The sequence below is a fragment of the Danio rerio genome, chromosome 15 (genome assembly GCF_052040795.2).
Source record: "Danio rerio strain M-AB ecotype USA chromosome 15, GRCz13ab, whole genome shotgun sequence".
In the NCBI taxonomy this organism is placed as follows: domain Eukaryota; kingdom Metazoa; phylum Chordata; class Actinopteri; order Cypriniformes; family Danionidae; genus Danio; species Danio rerio.
The window spans coordinates 5,946,869-5,968,996 of record NC_141035.1 but is presented as its reverse complement, the minus strand read 5'-3'; the positions used below and the strand labels follow the sequence as shown (position 1 = coordinate 5,968,996).

Genomic DNA, 22,128 nt, shown 5'->3' with positions numbered 1-22,128 from the left:
GCCCTCTTCTTTATTGCATTTCCAACACTGATTATTTCCAGCTAGTCCCATACTAGAGTCTGGGTGGTGTGTATTATTTTGTACTGAATGAACTTTCCTCTAACTTCTCTCATATTTTTACCTACATTGGAAAGGATGTCCAGCCACTCATTCTCCTCAATATCAATCCCTAGATCCTCAGATTATTCTCAAATTAATACTTCTAAGTTTTCATTGAGCATCATTTTGTAACACGTAGAAGCAGTCCTAGTATCCTGTGGTGACTGTAAATAAGCATATACAGGGTTGTCGTTCACGTTAAGTTTGTCCTTGATGCAGTGTCTAACTCTTCGCTGAGGCCATCTTCCAGCCTCAACCACGGCGAATGAAGCTCTGCACAAGACTTTTGGCCAGCGGAGAAATTAAAATGGTCGTGCCCAACTAAGTCTGGTTCTCTCAAGGTTTTTTTTCTTCACTCCCATCAGGTGAAGTTTTTTTTCCCTCTCCGCTGTCGCCACTGCCTCGCATGGTTCAGGATTGGTAGAGCTACGCATCGATGAATTGGCTCTTCAGTGTTTGAACTCTCTGTAATTATTAAATCACACTGAACTGAGCTAAACTGAACTGAACTGAACTTAAACACTAAAACCTGAACTACACTGTTCCAGTTACTATGACCATTTATGTGAAGCTGCTTTGACACAATCTACATTGTAAAAGCGCTATACAAATAAAGATGAATTGAATTGAATTGAACTAAATCAGAGTATGACATGTATATACCCTCCTCATGCAGATCCTTCACTTTAGCAATTCCTTTTAGTTGCCATTGTTTTCAAACCAAGTTTCCTTTTTGAAGTGTGTAATAAAATTATCAACACCCTGCTGAAAAATCCAGCTTAAACCAGCCTAGGTTGGTTAGCTGGTTGACCAGCCTGGTTTTAGAGAGGTTTTGGCCATTTCCAGGCTGGTTTACAGTCATTCCCAGCCTGATCTTTGCTGGTCAGGCTGGAAAATGACCAGCCTGGCTTATAGCTGGTTTTGGCTGGGCTCCCAGCCTGGCTAGGCTGGTCAAGCTGGATTTAGCTGGTCATCTACCAGCCTGACCAGCTAAGACCAGGCTGGAAATGGCTGGAAACCGGCATGGAAATGGCCAAACCCCCTCTAAAACCAGCCAGGTCGACCAGCTAAAACCAGCCTAGGCTGGTTTAAGCTGTTTTTTTCAGTAGGGTAAAACTTGCAACTCTAGATTTTTGGAAATCGAAAAAATAACAAAAAAACGTATTTTATTTGAAAAGTAACCCATTCACAAAACAAAATGTATGCTGACTGTACCAAACTGTGAACTATTTTTCATCGATCTAAAAAATGTGTATGATTCCCTGCTTCTGTAATGCCATTATACTAAAGCTATTAAGACATCCCAACTGCTGGAAAAAATACTTAATGTACATGATTAATTTTTGTTGTTAATTCACTTGTATAATTCTGAACTCCCCTGTTTACTCAATGGAAAGTACTAGACGACTCGAGCAATTCCACACTCCTGCGCAGCAGACGGCGGTAATTGAAAAAAAAAGGCTCATGCGCATGAGCGGAAGTTCGCCGGCATGATGTAAGATGCTAGAAAGAGTTCCCCGGATAGTAAGTGCAGTGCGAAGGTCAGTAGCGTAAAAAGCGAGTAAGTTACTGTAGAATACAGTACTCTTCTTATAATAATACTATTAAAATATAAAAAAATCAACATGCCGAGAGGAAGCCGAAGCAGAACTTCGAGGATGAGTCCTCCAAGGTGGGTAAAAGAGAGGAGCATCATGAGCTACGTGCTGTATTATCATGTTATCATTTATAATAATCGTGTGTCATTTACTCAACAAACATTTATAAACATTAGGCTCATTATAGTGACAATATATTGTTTCTGAAGTCTGAGTCCCCTTTGGTTGTGTTAGTTATTATTATAAAGAATAGTGGTGGTGATTGGAGAAGTGCGTGTTGAGTATTGAAGATGAATCTACATCAACTTTTGAGTATTTTTAATATTTTAAATATTTCATATTGTGATAACATTAGACATATTCACTGCTTGAAAAGTCTTATATAGCATTTCGTATGAAATAAAAACATTCTCCAGTGTAATTTTGTGTTTTGAATATGAGCATTTCCAGCGTTATGGATGTGACATTTGCAGTAACGTATAAACTCAAAACATAAATTCGCATAGAAAGTGTATGTTAATATTATATTGAAACTTCTGTTTGTATTATCCAAATCAACTCACCACAGAGTTAAGGGAGCTGAAAAATATACATTTGTAAACATGTTTTATATTTTAAATGAGGAAAATAAAGATGTGTTATGGATGTGACCAGAAAAGTATATGAATTTATAGTCTTCAACATATTTTGTATAAATTCTGTGAATTAAATTGCACAATCTAAAAGAAATAATGCTAATTAAAAAGGATTAGAGTTGACTCACTATAAAACAAACATGTTTGGTATTATTGTATTTTATATTTTTGCATTTTTGAGGAAAAAGTATCGTTATGGATGTGACATCTCTCCGTTATGGATGTGACAGATGTGAAAATGCCACTTGTGTGACTGGTAAATCAAATATAATAGTTTGAAAACATTGACAGAGACATTTCTGAGAATTTGTAAAGTACTGTAAAATACTTGCTCACAAACTTAGAAATGGTTTTTCGTATTTCGGTGAAAACGTCATTTTTTTCATGGCGAGGTTGACATTTGCATGAAATTGCTCACAGCGATTAATTAGAAAAACAAATAGGTGTAGAAAATGATGTCTACTTTGAAGTATTATTTGATTATTTAACCTTAAAACTGAGGAAGTTAACAGGAACAAAATATCTGTTAAATTGTTTACTGATATGTGAAAATTTGTATTTCTCTAACTAAGTTTGCAGTAAGCTTTAAGTGACTCCAGGCTAATATCAATCTCAATATTAAAATCTTAATGAACCTAATCAACATCTCCATTTATTCGTTTTTTTAATATAAAAATAAAATGAATCTGAGCACAGGTTAACTACTTTAGTTGTTTAGAACTGCAAGTTTAAATTTGAAAATTTGTGTTATTGCCAATATCTATGTTATTTTTTTTCCTCTTTACACCGTTAAGCTATTCCAGCGTTATGGATGTGACACTTGCATGGAGTTGCTGTGACAGATGTGAAATTGCCACTTGTGTGACTTTGTTAAATCAAATATAATAGTTTGAAAACATTGACAAGGATATTTCTGAGTATTTCTAAAGTGCTTTAAAACACAAAAAACTTTTTCGTATTTTGGTGAAAATGACATTTTTTTTCATGGCGAGGTTGACATTTGCATGGAATTGCTCACAGCATTAAATCAGAAAAACAAATAGGTGTAGAAAGTGATCTCTACTTTGAAGTATTATTTGATTTTGTAACATTAAACAAGAAAAACAAAATAATCTGTTAAATGGTTTACTGATATGTGGAAATTTGTATTTCTGTAACTAAGGCTGCAAAATACTGGTTAAGTATGCGATATTCTTGTTGAGTATTGCGATAACGATTTTTTTTATGATGTAAAATTTCTCTAGAAAAATAATAATTTTATTAGTCATGTTTTAAAGTCATTCCAAATAAACAGATAAGTTTATTTTTCAGATTAATTAATTATAATCAAGCCTAAATAAGAGGTGTCGATATATCAACATTTAGTCTTTAAAATGCTACAAATGAGTGAAAGGTGTATATCGCATATACTATTATAGTGATAATTTTTCAATAAGCTTTTAAGTGGCTCCAGCCTAATATCAGTCTCAATATTAAAATCTTAGTGAACCCAATCAACATCTCCATTTATTAGTTTTATATATATATATATATATATATATATATATATATATATATATATATATATATATATATATATATAAAATGAATCTGAGCACAGGTTAACAACTTCAGCTTTTCTAAGAACTGCAAGTTTAAATTCGAAAATTTGTATTAATGCCAATATTTCGGTTATTTGTTTTCCAGCGTTATGGATGTCACACTTGCAGTAAAAACTTAAAACTTAAATTCGCATAGAGAGTATACGCTAACATTATATTGAAACACCTGTTTATATTTTTCAGAACAACATGCATTATGGATGTGACCCAAATAAAATATATGATTTTACTCGCTAGATATTTTCTCTGTAAACCCTAGAGATAGTTGTGCGTGAAAATCCTAGTAGATCAGCAGTTTCTGAAATACACCAGCCCATCTGGGACCAACAACAACAAACTCGGTTTGATCTGAAGCAGATCGTCATGACCGTGTCTACATGTCTAAATGCATTGAGTTGCTGCCATGTGATTGGCTGATTGGAAATTTGCATAACAAGCAGTTGGACAGGTGTACCTAATATAGTGGCCAGTGAGTGTATATCATTACATAAATTTATATTAAAAAAGGGTTAATAAAATAGCATTTCTCTAGGAAGGTTTTTATATCACAAGAAATATCGCTGTCACAATGCTCAACAGCAATATGGCACATTTCCCCAGTATCGTGCAACCCTACTCCAAGTCATTGTCAAAGGACAGGTAATTGATTGTGCAGTTTTCTTTTTAGTTACTCCTCACCAGCACCGATGGCTCGAGCAGCTCCTCCGCGGTCTTACGCACCCGCTCCGGCTCCTCCTCCACCTTCAGCGGTGGCTCCTCCTGCTGCTGCTGCTCCCCGTCAGCCGGGAATGTTCGCTCAGATGGCCTCCACTGCTGCAGGCGTTGCTGTCGGCTCTGCTGTCGGACACACAATAGGTCACGCCATGACCGGTGGCTTTGGCGGAGGGGGACATTCTGAAGCTGCTAGGCCCGATGTGACCTATCAGGTAAACGTTATGGCACGGGTGCATTCATTTTACATTTATTTTTATTTTATAAAAAGTGTTCTGAAGATGAATGAAGGTCTCAGAGCATTAGAATGACATAAAATTTTTATTTTGGACAAAATAACTTTAACCTCAATAGGTAATGACTACTGACAATAGAGTACTCGCATACCTGTCAACATTGGGATGTGAAAATAAGGAAATTTCCCACCATAATAAGGGATCCCCCGCAAAAAGAATTCCCAAATTACTAAATATGTTCTCCTGGAGGTGTTTCATTGTAAATAAACAGTTAAATGGTCAGTAATATGTTTAATATTATTATATACAAAAGGAAAAAATAGTTAACATTAGCAGCAAATAAATAAGCAAACATTCATTCATTCATTTTCTTGTCGGCTTAGTCCCTTTATAAATCCGGGGTCGCCACAGCGGAATGAACCGCCAACTTTTATCTGTTTATTAGTAATTATTATAGTATTTTTTGTCTAGTTGGACTCGCTAAATAATATTAGAAAATTTTCTTTCAAATTACACAATAATACATTTAACCAAACCCTAAAACTTCTAGAAAATCTAGTTATAATATTTATAGAATTTCAAGACAATTTAGAAATTTTGAGTTTATGTCAGTTTATCAGTAATTAAAATATTTGTGTCTAGTTGGACATTCTATATCATATTAGGAATTAAAGGAAACGCAATAATGAATTAAATTAAAGGCTAAAACTTCTAGAAATTTAAGAAATGTATAGATAAATATAGAAATTTATAAATAAATGTAAATATACAAGACCGCTATTTATATACAAGAATTTATATCTGTTTAATAAATATTTAAACACTTTTGTCTAGTTGGACTTGCTAAATCATTTTAGCGAATTTTATAAAAAAAATTCTAAAAACGAATAATGAAATCAACCGAACACTAAAACCTTTAGAAATTCAAGACAATTTGACAACTTTACAACAGAGTTTACATCAGTTTTTTTAGTAATTATTGAACTAGTTTTTAATTTTTCTAGTTAGACTTGCTAAGTAATTTTAGCAGTTTTCCTTTAAAGAATACAATAATCAATTCATTCATTAATTTTCCTTCGGCTTACTCCCTTATTTATCAGGGGTCACCACAGCGGAATGAACCGACATCTATTCCGGCATATGTTTTACGCAGCGGATGCCCTTCCAGCTGCAACCCAGTACTGGGAAACACCCATACATTCACACACACATACACTACAGCTAATTTAGTTTATTAATTTCACCTACAGCACTTGTCTTTGGACTGTGGGGGAAACCGGAACACTCAGAGGAAACCCATGCCAACACGGGGAGAACATGCAAACTCCACATAGAAATGCCAACTGGCCCAGACAGGACTTAAACCAGTGTTCTTCTTGCTGTGAGGCAACAGTACCAACCACTGAGCAACAGTGTTACCTATAATAAATTCCAACCCTAAAACTTCCAGAAATTTAAGATATAATGAAATATACATTGCTCAACAATTTTTACAATTATTATTGTATTCTATTAGTAATTATCTCAATATTTCGTCTAGTTGGGCTAGCTAAATAATTGTAGGAGTTTTTAAACAAGGCAGTGATGAATTCTTGGAAACACCTAAACTTCTTCATCCTTGATGGTCTCTTAGGAGCCGTACCAGGGTCAGGCCATGTACCCGCCACAGCAGCAACAGCAGCCCATGTACCAGCAGGATCCGCAGCAGCAGAACCCATGTTCATATGAGATGAAGCAGTTCATCGAGTGCGCTCAGTCTCAGAGCGACCTCAAACTCTGCGAGGGATTCAGCGAAGTGCTCAAACAGTGCAGATTCTCCAATGGTTCGTACTGTGAACTCGTTAACATGTGAAAAGTTGCCCTTATTTTTTCTTATTTATGGGTTATAAAGTTGTCCCCTTGTTGCAGCTTTATATAAATTATGTAGTGGATTTGTAGCAACATTATTATTTTTTTTTCCAAAAGTATTTTTATTGAACATATTAGATATGAAACATACATTACAAAATAGCTTTTCAATTTTTTTTTTTTTTTTTTACACAACAAACAAACAAAACCTGCCGCACATACATTTAGGGTCACATACATTTAGGGTCACGAAACACCAAAACACATTTTTTGAGCTGTTGACAGTCGTATATGTGTCCCACACTGCTAAAACACTATTAGGACACCTATATTTCACTAAAAAGTGTAAATTGCTTGTTTTTGCGTTATTTCAAGCAAATTCGTACTTCCGGTTTGAAACAAATTTTTGAAGCTGCGTCACGGTCATGACATAATAGCGTGTATTCCAGCGTGCAGACTGGGCGTCTGTGCCAGAGTGAGTCTTATTACATCTTACAGTGTGATGCATTAATGCATGAGTAAGGCTTGGGTCAAACCAATCAGCGCGCTCTATTGTGCAACTTCCTTAATATTCATTACTGTCACCGTGTTTACGCCACAGAGACGCCACGTTGTGTTGGCAAAACAAGTGTGAAGTGTTGCTTTTATAGTTTGCTGCCGTTAAGTTTCGTTTTCATTTTCTCTCTGTGAGAGCTCTGAGTCACGTGTGGATTAACAGTGTACGCGACGCGCGACAACAATAACTTACGTGTCTAAGGAGGAGTATTGTTTACCTGAGAGCTGTTCTCATCTGCAAACGCTGAAATCTGGATTTGCTTGTAGTATTCTCTCCATAAAGATGCGGCTCTAGTTGCTGGTGATTGTTCTGTCTCTACAGATTTGGTAAGTGAGCGACCAGTGCTCTTTGTTTATTCAGTTTGTTCGTATCGAATTAAGTTACTATTGCACTGAGTGCAGAAATGTTAGCACCGCATTTTGTGACTGGAATAACACACGCGGCTTTCTGACACTACCTGCCGTGTGCATCTAAGTTTCCGGGAAATGCTGAGTTTTTTTTTCTCTCATTCGCCGTGCGGTATCAAACATTGCATGAAAAACACACGCTTGCAGCAGATCCTCGAATCAAATATTTCGTTTGTCGCGAGAGGCATGAATGAATTTCCATGTAGGTTAAACACCATCACTTTCTCCTGTCTGTGTGTGTGAGTATTTTGACTCTGAAACTCGCGCGTGCACAAATAGACACTCCCACACCATCCCACTTTAGTTCCTCCGACACTCCCCCCCTAAACAGAGCTGGACACGCCCACTTTTCTCACTTATTCCAAGGTAGAGGTGTGAAAACACCCTGCTGAAACGAGGGGGTTTCATGGCCCTTTATTAAGTTGTCCCCTTGTTGCAGCTTTATATAAATTATGTAGTGGATTTGTAGCAACATTATTATTATTTTTTTTTCCAAAAGTATTTTTATTGAACATATTAGATATGAAACATACATTACAAAATAGCTTTTCAATTTTTTTTTTTTTTTACACAACAAACAAACAAAACCTGCCGCACATACATTTAGGTTCTAGAAAAAAACATAAATAATATTAAGAAAAAATACAAATAAATAGTAATAATAAGTAAAGCATATGTTACTCTCATAAATAAGGGGAGAAAAAAGAAAATACAAAAAATTTAAGAGAAAAGAAAAAGAAAAAAAACAACAACAAACAAACAAGGAAAGGTTCTACTCTTCTAAAATGACTGAGGGGTCCGTCTTTTTTACGTGATCTAAAACAGGTTGCCAGGTGAGAAAAAACATATCAGTACAGCCTCCTAAAGTGTATCGTATTTTTTCTAAGGTCAGGTGGTGTAGAAGTTCCATAAGCCATTGCTTAAAGGTTGGAGGAAGTTTTCCTTCCATTTCAGCAATATTAATCTTCTAGCTAAAAGCGTAGCAAAGGCAATCACATTTATCTTGCTGTAGCAACATTATTTTGACACATTTTAAGCCACTGTTGTGTAAAAGTGTGTATTGTTCTCCACTAATATAGTTGTTTTTTCTCCACAGGACTGTCATGAGGTTGGAATCAGAGACCTGAATATAATACTTCAAGCAATTTACTTCTGCTTGCTTTATCTTGATAATGCAAATTTAAATCCTATGTGTAAAATAAAAACAGCTTCATGGAGAAATGCTGTGTAACATGCATATTTAAGTATCTGGTGTAGATGACTGCAGCTTTCTGAATTTATTTTGTGATTGACTTACTGTAGAGGAAATCACAGTGTGAGTTTCCCAGCAGGAGGTTCTTTGTCAGTTGTTGAAAATATTCCATTCAAATGATCGTAAAATGCAAATAAAAGAATCAGAATCATTCAAATGCCTATTTTGAGGTCTTTTATACCAATACATGTTCAAGAAACACCCACCATTTGGAAAATTAATTTATTTTATTAACATTTAGTCAGAGTTTAACCGAGTTTCATCCACAGGTTTCACCAAGTCAAATTTAAGACTTTTTAAAGATCATTATGAATGAAATTTCAGACTTGCACAGTGTTAAACCTTAAGGAATTTTACTTGTTCCATTAAAGAATTGCCCGTAATCAATATGGATTTAGGACACTCATCCCAATAGTATAGTAACTAGTAACTCATCCCAATGTATACAGACAACAATATATGGATATTGGAAGTCAGTATTCTCTGCACTCGCCTATTTTAACAGATGGTTCAAAGGTGGAAAATGGCGTAGCAGCAGCAATGGTGACTGGGCAACAACATTATGGAATCAGTCTGCCTAAAGAATGCTTTATATTCACAGTTGAAGCCCACGCTTTACTTTTAGCATTGGAGTATGTAGAAAATGCCCAACAAAAGAAATTATCATTTGTACAGATTCCAAATCATGCTTCTAAGTTATGGAATCTTTAAAAAAAAAAAGGTCATCCTTTGATTGATAATATTTTAACAAAAGTTCAACAACTACAAAATCAGTTTTATCACAAAATTTTTGCTGGGTTTTCAGGACATGTCGGGCTTTCAGGAAATGAGAAAAAAAAAAAAATATATATATATATATATATATAGAGAGAGAGAGAGAGAGAGAGAAATTAATATATATCCATTAATAAGTTATATTTATTTATAATAATTATCATTACTAAAAGTTCTTTACATTTATGCCAGATCACAAACCTGGAAGCCCACAGCTCTGCATAGTCGTAGCAGCTACAACCACCTCCAACTCACACCTGCTTAATAGTCTCTACAGGGGTGACCAACCCTGCTCCTGGAGATCTACCGTCTTGCAGATTTCAGTTGCAACCCATATCAAACACACCTGCCTTTAATTATTCAGAGCTGTTCAGGTCCTGATTAATTGGTTCAGGTGTGTTTGATCAGGGTTGGAGCTGAGCTCAGCTGGAAGGTAGAACTCCAGAAGCAGGGTTGGTCACCCCTGCAGTCTAGGGCTGCGTCTAGAATAGAAACACGTACAGAATAGCATACTTCCATACTATTCTGTACACTAACATCAGTATGCGAGCCGAGTAGAGTTCGAATTCATAGACTACTTCTGGCGAGATTCTTAAGTGCGCTTCCCAAAGGAGCGCTACCCTGTTCCAAAATGGCAGCTCCATTGACGCATTCCTTCCAATAGACAACAACAGTGTAGGCGACATCAAATGTATACATCTATGCGCTTCCCATGCATGCTGTGCTATCCCATGATGCCCCGCGAGAAAATTCATGAATGGAAGTGAAGCGACACAACTGACGCAGGTAGGTCACGTGACCATGATAAAATGGTGGATGTAGTACGTCCGAATTCCACGCATACTTCTTATATTCATAATGTAAAGAAGGTAATTTTCTAACGGCCGACTAGCACGTTTAAATTCAAATGCAGTACCTACTGAGTAGTAGGCAGTTTCGGACGCAGCCTAGAAGTTTTAAACACCGGTTATTTGGCTCAGCTGTGTTTGATTAGAGTTAGAGCAAAACTGTTCAGAGCTGCGGTCCTACAGGAATTGAGTTTGAGGCCTATGACTTACAGAGAATACAGGTTCAAAATAAGGCCAGATTAAGACTTTTGAACTTTACCATTGGGTTCCTACTTTAAAATGCTACTCTGCTGAAGTACATGAGAATAAAAAGATATCCCTTAATGACAACAATGAAAAGAACCCAGTAATATAAATTACACAATTGTTTTATGGGTATGCCAACTATTTGAACAATAATTCACATTTGAAGGTCAAAAGCTGCACATCATCGGCTATCTTTCATTGAAAAGCCTTCACTTAATAAAAGCAGAACACAGTCACGCAGTACTTTTGGGTTCTTTATTATTGCAAGAAAGTCATAAAGCAACGGCAAACATACACCTGTGTATTAAATCTGATTATTAGTCATATGCAAGTAACCCTAAATATAATCTAACCGTACGTTGCTTAAATCAAATCTACATAAAAGCTGATTACATGAGAAAAAGCATTTTAAATCAAACACACATGAAAACTGATTACATGACAATCATATCTGTAAAATCACATCGATTAAAACTGATTACATGACAATCATATCTGTAAAATCACAACAATTAAAACTGATTACAACACAATCATATCTGTAAAATCACAACAATTAAAACTGATTACATGACAATCATATCTGTAAAATCACAACAATTAAAACTGATTACATGACAATCATATCTGTAAAATCACATCGATTAAAACTGATTACATGACAATCATATCTGTAAAATCACATCGATTAAAACTGATTACATGACGATCATAATATTTTCTTACATAGGATATACCTTTTGATTGTTTTCAGTGTACCGTAAGTGTGTATAACTATCAGAGGTACAGTGTTTAAGGTACTTGCTAATACTTTGCAGTACTGTTTGAGTACTGACACTTTCAAAATCATAAAACTGCTTTTTTTGGACAGAGGGGTGAGAATAATACAGGTATTCAGACGTATAAGCAAGCTTAGAAAATGAAAGTTACACAATATTCATAGCTTGTAAAGGCTAGTGAAGTATTTATTTAGTTGTTTTGACACTTGAGGGATATTTTGGTATGCTTACATATCTGTGTTTTTACCCAGGTGAAAAAGAAGTGCTCCTAAATATGTTACAAATGTGCTTGAAATTTAGTATATTTAAAGCACAATTAGCACAAATTAAAGTACTTAAAGTGCATTCTAAATGTGTTGATATGCATTTTAATGTATTTATTATAAAGTATACTACAAGTACATCGGTGAAAATATGCTGGAACTCAAGCATACTGTTTATGCATTTTAATGTATTTACAGAGAGCACACTAATTTTGTTCTTTTTTAGAGTGTGTTTTATGAGTACTTTGTATAAGAACACTGTGAAACGGTGCCAATTTTAGTGTGTTTAAAGTATGTGCATGTTATTTTTAGTAGTTTAAGAAATAATGAAACATATTTTGAATACTGCAAATGAGCACGTGCTTTAGCCTGTATTTTAAAATATCTTACTTCACACTAATGTTAATTGTCAATTGAAAAAGGTTGAAAATTACAGTTTTCAAGCGTTCAGAAACCGTGCTGTTATTTATGTTTGTATTGTACTTCAAAGCATATTTTATTATAGTTAAAATCAATTCTTCTGAAGGATTTTAATTATTGTTGAAATAAAGTAGGTCCTGTAACACTCTGCAAATGTATAGTAAGTATAGTAATAACACATTAATGTGAAGCTTAAAATATTTTTTCTACTGAGCTTAAAATATACTTCCACTGAGCTTAAATAATACTTTCACTAGTTTTACTTAAACTACTTAAAGTATACCTCAATTGAATTTATATTTTAATTGGTTTTAAAATGCACTGCAGCTGGGCTAAAATACACTTTATCTGAACTAAAAATATATTTTAGCCGTGGTTTAATATACTTTAACTGTATTTCAGATTTAAATGTACTTTAAATAAGTACACTTTTAAAAGTACACTTTAATTATACTTATAGTATGTCCATTTTAACACGACTAAGTATGTTACGACATATTTTAAATAGCTTAAATAACAATTAATATGCTTGAAGTTGTTTCAAAACAGCACATTTAATATCCACTTAGTATAGTACAATTAAAATATGCTAATTACACCCAAAAAGTACAACTTAAGTACACTTTCTTTTCACCTGGGTAGTGTACCGTAAGTGTACATAACTGTCCGGAAGTACGGCGTGTGAGGTACTTACTAATACTTAGCAGTCCTGTTTGATTACCTGACACAAAAGCAATTCTTTTTTTGGGGATGCATTGACACTTGAGGGATATTTAGGTCGTGATTATACAACGTAATCTCACGGCAATACGTGACTTTTTGATTTAGGGGCTAATTTGTATTAATTCGTATGATTTAATTAGTATAATTTATTATGATTTGCTCATCATCCAATGACGGTTGGGGTTAGGGGTGGGGCTGGGTAGCCACGCCTCCTTTTTAAAATTGTAAATGTTCGTACGACTGAACTTGTATGAATTCGTACGAATTAGCCACTAAACTGACAAAACGTAAAACACGTTTCCTCGTGAGGTCAGGCTGGATTATACTGTTATGGTATAGGGTGGGTACGATCTAATTTGTAACTTTTTGATTTACTGGTTAATTCGTATGAATTCGTACATTCTAATTCGTACAATTTTGTATGATTTGCTCATTTCCCAATGATGGTTGGGGTTAAGGGTGGGGTTGGGTAGCCACGCCTCCTTTTTAAAATTGTAAATGTTCGTACGACTGAACTTGTACGAATTCGTACGAATTAGCCACTAAACTGACAAAACATAAAACACGTTTCCTTGTGAGATCAGGCTGGATTATACTGTTATGGTATGGGGTGGGTACGATCTAATTTGTAACTTTTTGATTTAGTGGTTAATTCGTATGAATTCATCCAATCTAATTCGTATAATTTTGTACGATTTGCTCATCCCCAATGATGGTTGGGGTTAGGGGTGGGGTTGGGTAGCCACGCCTCCTTTTTAAAATTGTAAATTTTCGTACGACTGAAGTCGTACTGATTCGTACGAATTAGCCACTAAACTGACAAAACGTAAAACACGTTTCCTTGTGAGATCAGGCTGGATTATACTGTTATGGTATAGGGTGGGTACGATCTAATTTGTAACTTTTTGATTGAGTGGCTAATTCGTATGAATTCGTACAATCTAATTCATACAATTTTGTACGATTTGCTCACCCCCAAATAATGGTTGGGGTTAGGGGTGGGATTGGGTAGCCACGCCTCCTTTTTAAAATTGTAAATTTTCGTATGACTGAACTCGTACTGATTCGTACGAATTAGCCACTAAACTGACAAAACGTAAAACACGTTTCCTCGTGAGATCAGGCTGGATTATGCTGTTATGGTATGGGGTGGGTACGATCTAATTTGTAACTTTTTGATTTAGTGGCTAATTCGTATGAATTCGTCCAATCTAATTCGTATAATTTTGTACGATTTTCTCATCCCCCAATGATGGTTGGGGTTAAGGGTGGGGTTGGGTAGCCACGCCTCCTTTTTAAAATTGTAAATTTTCGTACGACTGAGTTCGCACTGATTCGTACGAATTAGCCACTAAACTGACAAAACGTAAAACACGTTTCCTCGTGAGATCAGGCTGGATTTTTCTCCTATGGTATGGGGTGGGTAGGTTGTGGTGGTGCATAGGATAGTGGAACGGAAGTTGACTTAGCATTTAAGGCTTTGACTATCATAGATCTGATTGACTTCAACAAGCAAGGAAGCAACGCAATTAAAAATAGGAAGAATACCACTACAGGCATTATCGTATTAATAAGCCAGTTACGCCAGCCTCCAAACAATCTGCCAAACCTTGGTGGATCTGCTGGGGGTTGTGGTATTGCTGCAATTATCATATGTCCGATCAGATCTGTCACATTATCATGATGTTCAGGCAAATGAAAACAACAGGACGTGTTGAAGAATTTACAAATCCCCTGTCTCTCAGAAATGAGCATGTCAAGAGCTACTCTGTTTTGCAAAATCATCTCTCTTATTTGCTTCGTTTCATCAATGCCAGGCTTGTGAGTGTCAATTACCTCTGCCAGTTTCAAATAACCCAATGCAAGAGCATTGATCTTGTGCATTGAAACATCTGTACCACCCCCGATAAAAACAGACCATCCTACATCAGACCTAGGTGCTGTCCAGTGGTTATACAAGGTGTAACCATTAAATGCATCTGGCATATTGTTCAGCATGTCACTTAACGCTTCTCTCTTGACCCCTGTCGCATGCTTGTTTGTTCTAGAATCGGTATACACTGTGGTTCCGACTGAGAGCAAAGCTGGATAACAGCATCCTGACCATGAGAAAGGTGGAAGGTCATGATATGCTTTGAATCCACAAACCCATACAGCCGCTGGAGAACTTTCCCAATTCATGTCAAAGGGACAGTTGAATCGGACTTCCATGCCATTCATGAAATAGGAACACATTTGGCCAGTCTCATCTTTGATCCAGATATTATGATTACACTTAGAGGTTCCTACATTATGTGTTGCATCTGAAGGATGTCTACACACACACACATCTCCCTCTGTTGGCTGTATTCTAAATGGCGTGTACCCTGATGACACTGTCAGAATCGGTTCGGAACAATTCAGTTGGATCTTGGTCGGCACTTCGCTTTGCAGCAGTGTTTCTGGAGCCCGCAAAACTCTTGTCATCTGTGCAGGAATAAAACAGGCTGATTCTTTGGCCTCTTTAGCCAGCAGAGGAGTAACTGTCCATGCGTTACCAAACTGCATGCATATCCAGCAAGGATGGGTCAGTTCCAGTTCTTCTTTATGGATAACTGCCAATGCGCATGCTTTGTTGCCATTACACAATTGCACTGCCCTCTTTGCTGCTACTTCTCTCTCAGTTTCAGACTTCATGGTCTTAACAGCCTTGCTTTGGGGTTTGGTTTCAATAGTTATCAACTGGTACCAATCTTGACCCATCAGATCAACAGCACACCGGTACACACCAGAATCCTCTGCTGTCACATCTGCTATCGTAACTTTAACCCATTTTCCTTTTTTCCCATTTTTAGTCACAGAAAATCTCTCGTCAAGTCCCATGCCAGTCGTGTACCAATCTGAAAGCGATGTGTGTGCTTTAACATCAGCCCAGGAACAGGGCTCTTTGCAGATATACACGTGTGCATCTTCTACCTCAGCCTTTCTTTGGTAGCTCACAGATGAGTCTCGGTTGATTTCCACAGGATCACAGGAGATTGTTTCTGTGCTTCCCTCGGTGAGCGTATACACTCCTTCTGTGGACATCACCACGTGTTCGTCTTCTGCATTTGTGAGCTACAGAGTAAGACAAATAATGGGGAAAAGCAACATAAGTACCAAGACAAAATGACACAATTATTTCCAAGGTAGCGCTTTAGATTACAGCCTGCAAAGTACTGTTTAAGTCAGGGGTGTCAAACTCAATTCCTGGAGGGCCGAAGCCCTGTACAGTTTAGTTCCAACCCTGCTCCAACACACTTACCTGTAGGTTTCAAACAAGCCTGAAGGACTCAATTAGTTTGATCAGGTGTGTTTAATTGAGGTTGGAACTAAACTGTGCAGAGCTGCGGCCCATTTTGAACTGAGTTTGACACCTGTGGTTTAAGTACACTCAGAAAAAATGGTACAATGTTGTACCAAAGAAGGTACAAACCCTTGTCACTAGGGCAGTACCTTTTTATGGAACAGAATTGTACCTTAAGACTAAGGGTGCTTTCACACCTACACTTCTGTTTAGCAACGTGTCTCGTTTGGCCAGTTAGCGCGGTTCGTTTGGCATATGTGAACAGGGCAATCGCGCTCTGTTCCGCGCCAAAGTAATCGCTCCGAGATCGATTGAATGAGGTGGTCTCGGCTCGATTGAAACAAACCCTGGAGCGGTTCGATTGCAGTGAGAAAGCGATCCGATCCGAGCGCGGTTATATCACAGTGTTTTATGGATATATAATAGGCATATGGCTATATGAAGAGAGAATTATGAGTAGGGCAGGAAGTTGCGGATGCCCGCAAACGAGTGATGATCTCCCGGTAATCTTGCGTCTCCCTCCCGGTCCTCAAATAGGCATCGTCATGCACCCTTCTCACCCCTCCCCACCGCATCTCTCCTCAGACACGTTGCGCGCGCGCCCTGTCAATCACCATCAAACCAACACCTCTCCTGACGTTTAATAAACGTTAGTAAGCAGTTTATAACTGCAGCTACAAATGCTCTATTCTTGTCTTAATCACCTTATTCTCAGCTGTTGAGCGGGCGCTGCCATTTGAATCTTTTTGTCTCGCGACTTCCGGTCACATTCACTTCCATTCATTTTTTGACGTTAACAACTGCTCGTTACGCTGCTTGATGTTGCAATTTAATATTTTCTTATTATATTATGCTACTTGGTCTGTGTAGTCATGCAAACATTTGTTTGTTGAGCAAGTAGTTTGACCGTTTTTTGCCGTTTATTATTTCTAGTCATTTCTCTCATAGGCGACTGAATCGGAAGTTCTAAGACAATCGCGAAAACAGGCGCACTTCCGCATTTTAGAATAAGGTCAATAACCACATTTATAATGTGCTTATTATTTGTATTTTCATAATTTGTTAATGATTAATTTTTTATTACTTAATTAAGTGTTGCATTATTTACAAACCAGTTATTTAAGAGTAGTCAAGGGTTTTTAAGATAATTCAGAATGAGTTTGTAAATGATTATTAAACTATTGAAATCAACATTTATGTATCATTATTCAGGCGTATTGTAATGGTTACTGTGTATGTCAATAAATGCTTTATTTATTCGACTTCACTCAGTTTTGTGACCTAATCTAAAGTGAGGACTAATTATGCTTTATAAATCCCTTATAAATGACAACTAAAGGCTCAGTAAAATGAAATAACCAATACATCTTTGTAATCTTATCTAAAAATATTATTACTATAAAAATTACTGTCAAAATTGGATAAAACAACAACAACAACAACTATGCAATGATTAAACAATATATTATGATGCAACATTTTAATGTTATTTAGCCATATTTAAACTTTACAGTCATTTTATTTTAGATTAGGTTGCAAAGATTTATTTTAATTTGATACAGTTTCATTTCTGTATCTTAAAATAAATAGAAATGAATAAGGTCATGTATTTTCTGTTCTTCCAGTTTAGAATATAACTAAGCCTTTATTTGTCATTTATAAGGGATTTATAAAGCATGAATGGTCCTCACTTTAGATTAGGTCACAAAACTGCATGAAGTTGAGTTGATAAAGCATTTATTAACATACAAAATAACTATTGGTGTATGCCTGAATGATAAGATATATAAATCTTAATTTCAATAGTTTATTATTCATTTACTAACTCATTCTGAATGATCTTAAAAAAAAAACACCAACTATGCTTTAATATTTGGTTTGTAAATGATGCAATACTGAATTTAGTCATAAAAATAAATCATTAATAAAGTATGAAAGTACAATTATTGAGCACATTACAGATGTGCTTATAAGTCGAGATCACAGCAATTTTATCTGCATTTATTAACTCCTTACTAACATTTTTTAATTAATTATCTAATTATGAATTATTTTATTTAATTTTAATAGGTAATTAATTATATTTAATTATTAATTAATATATTAATATTAATTAATATTAATAATTATATATATATATATATATATATATATATATATATATATATATATATATATATATATATATATATATATATATATAATTAATTTATTAAATGCTTAACAGATAATGAATTCACTATTTGATAATGCTTAATAAATGATTCATGGTGTGTAGTTATAATAAAGTGTTACCAGCAAAGTCATTTTTCACTACTGAATTGTTTTTAAATAGAGAAAAGATTTGACAAGTAACTTTTATTTTAAATCTTGAACCTTATTCTTAAAAGAAAACATGACCAACAACAACAAAAAAAGTGTGAAGCACCAAAAGTGGACTATATTAAAGTCAGTTTAAATACTGTTTTGGTGATTGTTGTAATCCATGAATTTTCAAATGTACTTTTTTTTTACAAGAGAGGCTAGAAAACTTGTGAAGCTTTAAACTATTATTATTATTATTTGTAGTAGTAGTAGTATGTATTCATTTTTTTATTATTTAAATGGGGTAGCTGAATATGCTGAATAAATTGGCAGTTCGTTCCGCTGTGGCGACCCCAGATTATTAAATGGACTAAGCCGAAAAGAAAATAATTGAATTAATTATTTAAATGTCCAAATTCTGACTGAAGAACATTAACTGTGCTGGCCAGTTTGTTTTTTGCCTAATAAATTAAAACAGGCTACAGTTTTTCATTTAAAATGTTTCTAATGATATACGATGTAATAAATTTGTATTTTAAAAATAAATATTTGTCATATTACTTTATTCAGGACATATTTTGATTATGATGACCATCTGACAAGCTAACTGAATTTTTATTTGACCATTTTTAGACAAACTGTACAAAAATACAAGTATCCCATACATTTTAAAATAAAAACTGTCGAGAATAAAAACACAATAAAGTCCTGAGCTTGTTTTCATTGTGGTCCTCGCTGTTAAAAACAAAACAAAACAAAGTATGGCTGCAAAATACAGATAATTTAATCCATAAAACAAACAATACCTCCTCGTTTTAAAACAGGAACAAAATTATTCACAAAGACATTCGTTTATTTTATTTTCGGCTTAGTCCCTAAATTAATCACGGGTCGCCACAGTGGAATGAACCGCCAACTTATCCAGCATATGTTTTACACAGCGGATGCCGTTCCAGCTGCAACTCTATTCACAACACAATATCACATAAAATAAAACATCTTCATCCACCATGCAAACTAACTATCCTCATCAAACAACCATCTTTTGATTGCTTTTTTGAACCTCCTTACAAGCCTTTCATTTCCTTGATCGATTTTGGTAATTAGCCTGTACTAAGTACATTTTTTACAGGACTAGCAGAACTATGATGTGTGTTATCTTAAGCTATATATTATAGGCTATATATTCCTTTATAGAATATACAGTTGAAGTCAGAATTATTTGCCCCCCTTTAAATATTTTTTCTTTTTTTTTTATATTTCCAAATTGATGTTTAACAGATTCAGGAAATTTTCACAGTATGCCTGATGATATATATATATATATATATATATATATATATATATATATATATATATATATATATATATATATATATATATATATATATATATATATATATATATATATAATTATTATTTTTTTCTAGAGAAACGCTTATTTGTTTTATTTCGGCTAGAATAAAAGCAGTTTAAATTTTTTTTAAAAAAACATTTAAGCTATATATTTTCCGATAGTCTACAGAACAAACCATCATTATACAATGACTTGCCGAATTACCCTAACCTGTCTAGTTAACCTAATTAACCTAGTTAAGCCTTTAAATGCCACTTTAAGCTGTATAGAAGTGTCTTGAACAATATCTAGTAAAATTTTATTTTCTGTCATCATGGCAAAGATAAAATAAATTAGTTATTAGAGATGAGTTAATAAAATATTACCACTCTAAAAACGTTGAGTTATTAATTTAACCCAATGGTTGAGTTAAACATATTTAGTGGTTTGTAGGGTTATTTTTTTAACCTATATTAGGTTATTTATTTAAAAACTTAACCAGTTCGGTTAAGATTTTCAACAGTTGACTGATTTAACTATGCGTGTTTTGCGTTATACAGTTTATTTAAGCTCTAACGCAATAATATTATATTTTTTTTTATTCAAATTACCTCTCTGTGTCTTGTTTTTTATATCCGTTTCACCAGCACTTTTAATTATTGATGATACAAACACGCACTCCATATCTGATCTATAATAAATGTATAAAACGCTTTCTCTACTTCCCGTGTTCATCTCTAAAGTTTTTTTTTTTTTTAGGAGGAAATAATACACACGTTTGGAATATCGGCCGTCATTCTTGCCTTTAGGAACCAGCGGAGACATTTATTTATTTACACAGCCATAATTATAAAATTAATAGTAGCACTAGTAATGGCAATAATATCAGAATGGAAAAAAATAACATTTAATCAAAATAACCCAATGCATTGGGTTAAAATAACCCATAGTTGGGTAGGTGCTCTAAAAATCCATTGGGTTATATATTGGGGAATTTTTGACCCAACTATTTTAACAGAGTACGTTTAGAAATGTGTTGGAAAAATCTTTCCTCCACTAAATAGAAATTGGGGGTAAAAATAATAATAATAAACAGGGGGGCTAATAATTCAGACTTCATCTGTATATAGCATAGATAATCTGACTGTACACAACCCACAATGTTTCACCCATACAGATATTTTATGTTGAACTATAAAAAAAATGTTACCTCCACAGATGTGTCGCCTTTCACGTGTGGACATGTTGAGTTCCCGCAAGGTTTAAAGAGGACGATGAGTGCGATTATAATGGCCAATCCGACCAAAATACCCAAAAAGCCTAATAAGCGCCAAATTCTTTTGCCTACAGACTTTGGGTAAAGATCTTCTGCCATCTTGTTGAAAAATGTCAGGAACAAATGTAAAGTATTAGTCAAGCCACTTTGCTTTGTGAACTCATCTGTTCTTCTGTAGTCCTTTAAGAGCAGCAGTGAGACTTTCACACAGGGTGATAGGCTGCTAATACAAAATATTTGTCTCTGTACAAACTGAAGACATAACAATCAATAGCTTGTCAAGGTTTTTCCCACACTTTGTCGACCAACCCACAACCCATAGCTAGAGCTATCAAGACTAAATGTGCATTGGTTATTGTTATAGATGTTAAATCGGCCATAAAAAAACACTAAAAAAGGAAGCAACAACCATGTTTGGGTCAATTGTCATGCATACCAGAAATCATAAAGAAATGTATTAATAAATAGGGGCAGCTCGGTGGGGCAGTGGGTAGAACAATTGCCTAACAGCAAAGAAAGTCACTGGTTCGAGCCCCAGCTGGGTCATTTGGCATTTCAGTGTGGAGTTTGCATTTTCTCCCCATGTTTGCGTAGGTTTTCTATCCAGCTTTGCCTAGGTTGGTTGGCTAGTTTTAGCTGGTTGACAGCCTGGTTTTAGAGAGGTTTTGGCCATTTCCAGGCTGGTTTCCGGCCATTTTCAGCCTGATCTTAGCTGGTCGACCAGTCTGGTTTAAGCTGGACATAGCTGGTTTTGGCTGGGCTCCCAGCCTGGCTAGGCTGGTCAAGCTGGTTTTAGCTGGTCATCTCCTAGCCTGACCAGCTAAGACCAGGCTGGAAATGGCTGGAAACCAGCCTGGAAATTGCCAAAACCCCTGTAAAACCAGCCTGGTC

The 22,128-nt window shown here is 35.2% G+C and overlaps 2 protein-coding genes and 1 long non-coding RNA gene across 6 annotated transcripts in view; 2 read left to right on the top strand and 1 right to left on the bottom strand.

The window, feature by feature from the left end:
• Nucleotides 1-22,128, top strand: part of brwd1 (bromodomain and WD repeat domain containing 1) — a 1,114,631-nt gene that overhangs the window by 110,674 nt on the left and 981,829 nt on the right. The gene's annotated exons all lie outside the window — the stretch shown is intronic.
• chchd2 (coiled-coil-helix-coiled-coil-helix domain containing 2) lies at nucleotides 1,590-9,100 on the top strand. Of its 3 annotated transcripts, none has more exons than XR_015508427.1 (4): nucleotides 1,590-1,771; nucleotides 4,601-4,859; nucleotides 6,514-6,806; nucleotides 8,150-9,100. XR_015508427.1 is itself a non-coding variant. In NM_200767.2 (4 exons), exons 1-4 carry the CDS (start codon nucleotides 1,725-1,727, stop codon nucleotides 8,796-8,798), a joined length of 507 nt encoding a protein of 168 aa, NP_957061.1. In that variant the 5' UTR covers nucleotides 1,590-1,724; the 3' UTR covers nucleotides 8,799-9,100. The 3 variants fall into 3 exon arrangements, 1 of the variants encoding a protein (NP_957061.1); XR_015508428.1 differs by having other exon boundaries at nucleotides 6,514-6,817; nucleotides 8,704-9,100; NM_200767.2 differs by having other exon boundaries at nucleotides 6,514-6,703; nucleotides 8,788-9,100.
• On the bottom strand, nucleotides 11,053-21,509 carry LOC141378006 (uncharacterized). Of its 2 annotated transcripts, none has more exons than XR_015508964.1 (3): nucleotides 21,172-21,509; nucleotides 13,809-16,092; nucleotides 11,053-13,268 (listed from the first exon to the last, which is right to left on the bottom strand). It is a non-coding gene; the product is annotated as an uncharacterized LOC141378006 (long non-coding RNA). The 2 variants fall into 2 exon arrangements; XR_015508965.1 differs by having other exon boundaries at nucleotides 11,053-13,506; nucleotides 14,047-16,092; nucleotides 21,172-21,451.

Coding starts and splice junctions, on each gene's coding strand:
- chchd2 (NM_200767.2), top strand. CDS start 1,725: ATGCCGAGAGGAAGCCGAAGCAGAACTTCGAGGATGAGTCCTCCAAG. Junction 1,772..4,600: donor TCGAGGATGAGTCCTCCAAG/GTGGGTAAAAGA, acceptor TTTTCTTTTTAG/TTACTCCTCACCAGCACCGA. Junction 4,860..6,513: donor GGCCCGATGTGACCTATCAG/GTAAACGTTATG, acceptor ATGGTCTCTTAG/GAGCCGTACCAGGGTCAGGC.